The sequence below is a fragment of the Scomber scombrus genome, chromosome 4 (assembly GCF_963691925.1).
Source record: "Scomber scombrus chromosome 4, fScoSco1.1, whole genome shotgun sequence".
NCBI lineage: Eukaryota > Metazoa > Chordata > Actinopteri > Scombriformes > Scombridae > Scomber > Scomber scombrus.
Genome location: NC_084973.1, coordinates 32,183,786 through 32,193,230, shown reverse-complemented (window position 1 = coordinate 32,193,230; position 9,445 = coordinate 32,183,786). Strand labels below are relative to the sequence as shown.

General features: G+C 40.6%; 1 protein-coding gene across 1 annotated transcript; it reads left to right on the top strand.

Moving 5' to 3' along the window:
• Positions 1-294: 294 nt before the first annotated feature.
• slc2a8 (solute carrier family 2 member 8) lies at positions 295-7,556 on the top strand (the record flags this gene model as incomplete). Its single annotated transcript, XM_062416794.1, is given in 7 exon segments — positions 295-391; positions 3,973-4,184; positions 4,491-4,640; positions 5,464-5,572; positions 5,696-5,872; positions 6,002-6,147; positions 6,803-7,556. Coding segments are annotated over 7 exon segments (1,038 nt in total), but the record flags the coding sequence as incomplete, so codon positions are not given.
• Positions 7,557-9,445: the final 1,889 nt, after the last annotated feature.

Below are 9,445 nucleotides of genomic sequence, written 5' to 3'. Positions count from 1 at the left end.
CCTCATCATTATATTATTATCATTATAAAAACGTGTTTCTGTTGATTGTCTGAACTTTAACAGACTAGTTTAAGCATCTCTGAGTAAAGCACTAAATCATTACCTGCTTGTTTGTTCTAAAGTCTCTCTGGATATCTCATAAAATGAATAAAATTAATTGGTTTGACGCTCCTCCCCTCTCTCTTTCTCCTTGTTTCCTGTCCTCTCTCTACTGCTGCTATGAAAATACCAAAAAAACATTAAAATAACTCCTTCATGAACTTTAACCTCTCTTTCCTCTCTTCCAATCAGCTCTACATCTCTGAGATGTGCCACGAGCGGGTCCGAGGGACGTTAGGCTCCTGTGTGCAGCTCATGGTGGTGCTCGGCATCATGGGAGTATATCTGGCAGGTGTGTGAGCGTCTTTTATGAAACTCCGTCAGCATGTGAACGAGTTTAATAAACTTCACACTTTACAAGCTGTAAATCATTGAGAGAGAGAGTTTCTTATGATGTGTGATATGTAACGTACAGCTTTTATAACATCCAGCACTCTTACAGCAGCTACAATATGAACACACACAAAAATCTGCATGTCTTATCTTAAAATTAGTGATATTTTAGTTGTTTCTTGTCGTAATCTGCTTTAATTCCCCTTCGTTACTCGTTGTCAAACACCTGGTGACAACGTCAGCTGCTCATTCTCATGATGTTACACTGCTTTAAAGCTCTGGATCAAAGGTTGTGGAGAAGTGATGATCAAAACCTGGCTGTCATGTGATGCCATCATCACTCAGATATGATCAAATTCCTCCAACAAGCAGCCCCACGACTCACTGACTGACCTAGCTGCTTCTTGCTAATCTCGTTAGCTGCATGCCATTCACGTTTAGCCAATAGAGGAAGCTGCTGCGTCACGTGCGCTGCGACGGGACGTCTTGAGTTCTTTAAGGTCCTCTGGTGTCCCGAGCATGCACACACGGATGTGAATTGATTCAGTCACAAACCAACTGCTGTCTGGCTGAAAGGTTAATAGTGTAGAAAATGAAGCGTTGTAATCGGTTTAGCAGAGAAATGTGTTTTAGACGCGGCAGATGAAGACAATCGTGAGTGTGAAGTCACTTGGTGTGTTCGGATCACTTCTGGGAAAGCAAATCAAATCTTCTTAAAGTCACAGATTTAGAAAGTAGGAGAAAAGGACAAGTTCAACTTTCTCTCTATCAGGAGCCCCTTAACCTTTACATACTGTTCATATTATACACACTCAATATTGACCTAGTCTAAGAATCCACTCATAAAAAGTGTTTATACCAGATGTTGAAGCACAGATGTGTTTAGAAAGCATCAATAGTGGATCTGACTGATCAATAAATGTGTGATTAACCCTCCTGTTGTCCTCGAGTCAAGGAAGGAAGGGAGGAAGAAAGACGGAAAGGAGGGAGGGAGGAAGAAGGAAAGAAAGGAGGGAGGGAGGGAGGAAGGAAGGAAACAAGGAAGGAAAGAGGGGGAGGAAGGAAGGAAGGGAGGAAAGGAGGGAGGAGGGAAGAAGGAAGGAAACAAGAAAGGAAAGGGGAGAAGAAGGAAGGAATATGGAAGGAAAGGACGGAGGTAGGAAGGGAGGAAGAAGGAAAGAAAGGAGGAAGGAAGGAAAGGAGGGAGGTAGGAAGGGAGGAAGGAAGATGGAAGGAAAGGAGGGAGGAAGAAGGAAAGAAAGGAGGAAGGAAGGGAGGAAGAAGGAAGGGAAGGAGAGAGGAAGGAAGGGAGGAAAGAAGACGGAAGGAAAGGAGGGAGGAAGGAGGGAGGGAGGAAGGAAGGACAGAAAGAAGGGAAGAAAGAGAGGAAGGAAAGAAAGAGAGAAGGAGGGAGGGAGGAAGGACAGACGGAAGGAAGGGAGGGAAGAAGGAACAGTCAAAACAGACGGGGTCAATTTGACCCGGGAGGACGACACAAAGGTTAAATGTCAAATTTGACCACAACAGTCTTTAAGGGTTAAAAGAGGTTCAACTCTTCAGCATCAGTCTGACTCCTGATTCATACGCCAAACTAATGTTGTTGTTCAGTAAGTGTTAGACTCTTGTTTTTATAGTTCTTCAGTCTTTCCAGTAAAGTCCAAAAACAGAAGCAACAGACGCGCTAACTGTGCGTTATTAAATTAGTGTTATGAAAAAAGGCAAATGAGGTGCAACTGTTATAGTATCACTTCTTTTATAAGTCCATAAGAGTACAATCTGTGCAGTCTTTTACTTGTTGTCACGGCAACAAGGAAAACGGATTATATAACAAAAGGTCAAGTACGTAACTCATATTGTCACAGTCGTTAAGTGAGACTATCAGAGCAAATCAGGAAATTCAATTAAAAGGAAAGGAAAGAGAAACTGACATTTTAGTAGGTAACCACAGTGTGAAGGAAGGTGTGTGTGTGTGTGGTGGGGGGGGGGGGGGTGTAAATGAAGGCAGTGTCACCATTGTGAGGTGAGCTGGTTACAAAACAGAAACAGGAAATACTGTTACAACTGTAAATTAATTTACAAAAATATAAATATATAAAAAATATATATATTAGCACTTATTAAAACCAAACATTACAAAGGGTTTAACTGCACTAAATGGAAAAATATAAATATGGACACAAATTTTTCTAAATTGAAGGAGTAAAAAAATGCATTTTCAGAAGCAGAGATAATTGAAAAGCCTTTTGAGGGACAAAAGTTGTAAAAAGGGCGTAGTATTAAAATCCATCCTGAAAAAACTGATAACCAATGTAGGGACATTAAGGGCGTATCACACTAGGCGGTCCGTGCCATGCCCAGGCACGTTGGAGCCCTGAAGCCTGGTTCGTTTGACTAGTGTGATCGCTGCGAACCAGTTCAGTTGGACTCAGGCACTGAGAAGTTGAACATGACGTCAATAATGCGACTGTCACCATAGCAACAAACAGGCATATCAACAAATATGGCAGGAAAGGGGTCGTTATGGTCTGTGGCAGAGATAGAGTGCTTGTTAGAAATTCGGGCAGACGATAGTATTCAAGAACAGCTGGATACAACCCACAAGAACTCCTTCTTCTTCTGGATTTTACGGCAGTTTGCATCCTAAATGTTGCGTCTGGAGTTAAGTGGTTCATGACATAAGCGTGCCCGGGCCCAGATTGTTATATACAGTGTGAGCTCAGGCCAGCAGGGGAGTCGGGAGGGGGGACAATCGTGCTCGGGCACGATTCAAGACAACCGAGGCTATTGTGAGTGCGCCCTAAGAGGGAGGCACTATGATGTCTTTTCTTGGTTTCGTGGTTTTTGGTTGCTGCATTCTGTACAATTTGGAGTCTATGAATAGTTTTCTGTTGTTGTGTGAGTGATGGACAGACTGAGACCATAGACTGTATAAAATGGACGTAACATCCGTGACGTCACCCATTGGTTTGTGGACTGCTGCTTGGAAGCAAATAGTTTCAGATCTGAGCAGCGCCATCTTGAACATTTCCGGTGCATGCCGGGTAAAAACAAAACACGGATTCTACTTATATGGGCATCAGGAGGAGCATGAGGCGCCCTCCTGAACCTGTGAACCAATCAACCTGTCAATCACGACGTAGCCACGCCCTAATGCATACCCTGCTTTTTCGTCACATATAAAATCAGGGAGGCCAAAATGTCCCAAATGAACATCATACTGCATTGAAGAAGGCTTTAAACTAGCGATTGAGACCATAAACACATTTTGAAAACGTTTACTGAGGTTAAAAATCAAGTGAGAAGTTGGTGAATTCTCCATTGACTTGTATAGAGAAGGAAGTCCTTTTGACACCAAAATGGTCGCCCCCTGGTGGCCTTTTGATAGAATGCAGTTTTAAGTTACTTTCGCGTTGGCATCATTTCAGAGGACCGGAACTCCCAGCCTGACTGAGACTAGATGCAGTCCCTCCCAAACAAGAAACAGAGGATCCTGCTGTCACTTAGGCAAAATATTTATTAAACCTTCACCCGTCCCTGCAGGTCTATACCTGGACTGGCGTTGGCTGGCGATCTGCAGCTCCATCCCACCGACGCTGCTGATGGTGTCAATGTGCTTCATGCCGGAGACGCCCAGGTTCCTGCTGTCTCAGGGTAAGAGGCGGGAGGCCGAGGAAGCCCTGCGCTTCCTGCGAGGACCGGACGCACCTGTCGAATGGGAGTGTGCTCGAATTGAGGAAGCCTGTAATGAGCAGGTGAGTTGGATCAATGTGGTTTGTGAGGTTACCGAAGTAGACGCTGCAGAAACCAGGAGCTAAAAACAACTGATCACCAGGAAACTTACTACTGTAGACCTTCAGACTACAACTGCCCCTTCCCCCCTCTGTGGTAATGCAATCACTGTTGGAAACATTGAAGAAAATACAGAGACAGTTTTGGGTCAAAGGGTCAAGTCTAGCAGCCCCAGACAATGAAGTTGCTGATTTGTATCTTGAAGAGTTTTCATGAATGAGATCTCTGTTGTCTCAGCTGATGACCGATACCTTCTGTTTTTGTCTCAGGGGTCCAGTTTCCAGATGTCTGACCTGAAGGACCCTGGTGTCTACAAGCCTCTGGTGATCGGCATCATGCTAATGATCTTTCAGCAGCTGACCGGGATCAATGCCATCATGTTCTACGCTGAAAACATATTTGAGCAGGCACATTTTAAAGTGAGGCGGTGTTAAACATGTATTTATTTACTTGGGAAATCTATCTATCTATCTATCTATCTATCTATCTATCTATCTATCTATCTATCTATCTATCTATCTATCTATCTATCTATCTATCTATCTATCTATCTATCTATCTATCTATCTATCTATCTATCTATCTTTCTAACCATCCATCTATCTATCTATCTATCTATCTATCTATCTATCTATCTATCTATCTATCTATCTATCTATCTATCTATCTATCTATCTATCTATCTATCTATCTATCTATCTATCTATCTATCTATCCATCCATCACATAAACAATATGGCCAAAGCTTTGTGGACATCAAGGTTTGGACAAGGCTCCTTATTTTAAATGAAGAGAGATCGTAATGCTGCAGCATACATCGATATTTTAGACAATGGTGTTCTTCCAGCTTTGCGTCGACCCAGTTCGGCATCAAATAAAAGAACTCGACTGGTCCTGACCTCAACCCCATCAAACACCTTCAGGTTGATCTGGAGTGAGACCATATCACCAAACATCAGTGGTGGACCTTACTAATGCTTTTATGGTTGAATGGGAGCAAATCTCTTAAACCAGGATCCAACACATGGAGTAAATCCTGAAAACAGACGAATGGAGGCTTAATGAAATGACATGTTGCACTGTCAGATATGGCTGAAGTGTTGGGTCTGAAATAGTGTCCACGTAGTAGACAAACCCAGTAAACCCACATTGAATTCATAATGTAAGAAGGATTTAGAAACAGTAAGAACATGGTTGTATCGGTTTGAAATAATGAATTAATGTTTTGTTTTTGTCTTTCAGCAAAGCGACCTGGCGTCAGTGATCGTGGGTCTGATTCAAGTCGTCTTTACAGGAGTAGCGGCGCTGATCATGGACAGGGCCGGAAGAAAAGTCCTTCTCATCTTGTCGGGTATTAGAAGTCTTTAAACGTATTTTCTTTATTATCAATTTTAGATCTTTCTCCTTAGGCACGATTACAATGCCATGACAGATTTTGTTGTATAAGTTTGTATTTTTTTCACTCATCATCAAGGCGTTGCCATGACGATCAGCACCACAGCGTTCGGGGTTTATTTCTACCTGACGTCCCTACGTAACAGCACCACCTCGCTGAGCCTCCTGGAGCTGGGCGTCCCGACCCAGGCGGGTGAAGATCCCCACGCTGACCTGGCCTGGTTGGCCTTAGCCAGCATGGCCGTCTTCATCACAGGTGAGCTGCTGGGTCACATCACTCTACTCCAGTCTTCATCATCCAGTCTTGGGATGCTCAGGGAGAATTAGGGTGTTAAATCCAGATTCCAAAGATGCATTCATTAAACTTTTATGTTTCTGTGTTCAGGTTTTGCTCTGGGTTGGGGTCCGATACCGTGGTTGGTCATGTCGGAGATTTTCCCACTAAAGGTTAGAGGGGTTGCCAGCGCCGCCTGCGTGCTCACTAACTGGGGCATGGCGTTCATTGTCACCAAAAGCTTCCAGGATATGATGGTAAGTGCTCGACAGGACAATGTTTCAAGGTTTTCATTGATTTGCTGATCGAATTTTAGTCCTGAATCGAAAATGACACCAAGGTTTTTTTGCATGTGGTTTAACAGGAAATACTACAGTAAAGTAATAGTACCTCAGACTGTACTACAGTAAAGTAATAGTACCTCTGACTGTACTACAGTAAAGTATAAGTACCTCAGACCGTACTACAGTAAAGTATAAGTACCTCAAACTGTACTACAGTAAAGTATAAGTACCTCAAACTGTTGTTACTGCTGCTATGATCCACAGCTACCAACCAACCAATCAGAATACAATATAACATGAAACAACACTAAAAAACACACACGGACAACTCATTTTTAAATACAGTTAATAAGGGGGGAAAACACAAAGTAGAACAATTGAGGCAGAAGACAAAAGAAGTTTGTTGGACTCTGGCTGGAGAAAACCTTTCTTTCTTTGCATTTTCAAAACAAAAGCGCAACACACAATCATCTTAACGGTGTTTTAAAACTACAACAGTAGACCTGAACATGGTTAGCAACATTAGAGAAGTGGAACTTGCACCTACATCATCAATTCCTCCCTAACTTTCCCCTCCACCACTGAAAGATCCCCCGTCTATAATATTAATAACTCTGATCTCTTTCAGATTCTTCTAACCAGCGCTGGAACCTTCTGGCTGTTCGCCTCCGTTTGCGCCGTCAACGTCATCTTCACCATCGCCTTCATCCCAGAAACTAAGGGCAAGACGCTGGAGCAGATTGAAGCCACGTTCAGAGGGACATCAGGTCCATGAATCCCCACCTCACCCACGACTCCTTTAACCTGCCAAACAAACATCACACACATGTCAAAAAAACTGAAAAAATCGGATTAATTCAAACCTCAGACGGATGAACTGACTGGTCCTCGTGACACTGTGTGGGCATTTTAAAAGAAACCTTTGTTAAGCCTGTGAAGCTGACACACTTTCTTATGATTAGTTGTTGTTGTTTTATAATCTCAGAATCACGGGGCTTAGTTGAAACAGGCCGAGATATGAACTGTATATAGATGGTTTCACTTCCTGTTAGTTACTGACGAGTTATACAGGAGCTGCTGAGCACTCAGTGACAGACGAAGAGTCAGCAACTTTTGGTAATAAACTCACTTTTTCCAAGTTTAAAGCAAAAATACTAGATGTGGGATTATCAGTTTGTTAAGTCACAGTTTTTGGGTTGCTGTTTTTTTTTTTTTAATAGTCAAATTTGGACCTTTGACTATATTGAACATTTAACATTATGACACTATAGTAATGACAGAAAGTCACAAAAAGCATGTTATACCCCCCTTCTCACGTTACGTTATGTGTTTTCCCAAAATGTTACGGTTTTAGTGTCTGTAACCAAAGATTTCAGTCGAGTCCAAGTCAGTTTTTAAACACCTGGAACCTAAAGGTGGTCAAGAGAAAATCAAGACCAAGCAAATAATAAATTAACTTCTATGCAAAACCAAAATGTACCAAAAAAAATCTATAAAATGCAAAATAATTAATTAAATTAGTTTATAAAGGACGATTAAACCTGTACACTCAGGTACCAGTTTATTAGCTAAACCTGCTGCACATTAATACATTAGTTTTCTGCAGTAAATCCAATAATTTTTCAGTTTGCATTGATTCAACTTCATAGTAATTTCGGAGGCTGTAGTTTGTGATGCTGTTGAGTTTAATTCTGCTCTACTCAGAGGGTTTTTTTTTGGTTATATTTCATCCTTAATAACTGGTATAACTGACTGGACATCATCTGTGTTTGTAGGAATTATGAATTTAACACTTCAATATCAAATAATGAGTCTTAAGTCAGGTAATTAAATGCAGTTTTTCACAGGTCATATCCTTTAAATGTGTCTGTAGTGCTGAGAAACAAAAGCAACAAGAGACATCAGAAGTGTTTTTGACTCCCGGTTGCTCAAAAACACTTAAATGTGATAGAAACTGTGACATTGGAGGAGATGTAAACCTACTTTTTCTTAGTTACACGACTAAACACTGAGTCTACCACGCTGCCACCTTCACTAACACGACTCTACACCTCTGCACACACACACACACACACACACACACACACACACACACACACACACACACACACACACACACACACACACACACACACAGGTTCTTCTGTTTAAAGTCTCCTCAGGTGTTGGACAGTTTGATAGTTCTCCCAGTTTTTTAATATATGCACTGACATTTTGATAGAAAGGTGTTATACTGGAATTCAGGTACATGGTGAAGGTTTAATATATATAACGCTGGGATCTTTATACTGTGTTTCTTACTGTTTAGATTGTTAAATGTATAGTCTTATAAAAGGAGGTTTTAATAATAATAATAAGCTTAAATTAATGTTGGTTATAATAGATTTCAATGGGGATGAGTTTCACTGTGTGCACAATAATTCACTTCTCTGCTTTCACCAAAACCAACAGCTTCTGTTTTAATCACCACGTCACTTCCTCCACTCAGTTAGTTTGTTATTTAATTAAGTGTCTTAAACAGATCTTTGTTTTTTTTGTTGTTGTTTTTTTACAATGAGAATATATTTGGTTTAAAAAAAAAAGAAGAAATACTGCCCACACACTTCTGTCAGTAAGAAGTCCCATTTGTTTAAAAAAAAAAAAAAAAAAAAAGCTTGCACGATGATAAAGAAACATATAAACGAGTGCAGGGACTTTATTTGTGTTTTATAGAGTTTTATAAAGTGCCAAATGCATCATAATGACTTTTTTCTTCCTACTGTGTTAGAATAATCTGCGTCTTTCTCCTTAAACTGAAAAACAAAGTGCGACTTAAAGGACTTTTTTTGCAGAAACAGACTAAATATTCTGCTGTGTTGGACCCTGAACGCATCGTGAAGTGTTGAATCTGCTGTTTACATTGACTGCAAATGACTGTTAATTGAACTCTGCATCTTTTTTTTTTTTACCTCTATCATCAACAGAACCCAAAATTTCCAACTTAAAACTAAGAAGATGGTGTGTTTTTGGGATGTATTTTGTAATATAGTAATTATCTCCTGGGATGTTCCTGTAAATGAAATGTTTTACATATATTTTCTGAATTGGATGCTTGAGATAATAATTCATATTTCATACTTTTTTCCTGACAGTTTTCTTTAATGTACTTACTCGTCTTCCTGTTTTTGGTGTTTGCTACGAGTTCAGTTAAGCTATGAATTAAATCAATCATCCTTAAAGTCTTTTTCTGGATGTGTGTAATATATATATATAAATATCATTTTCATATTTA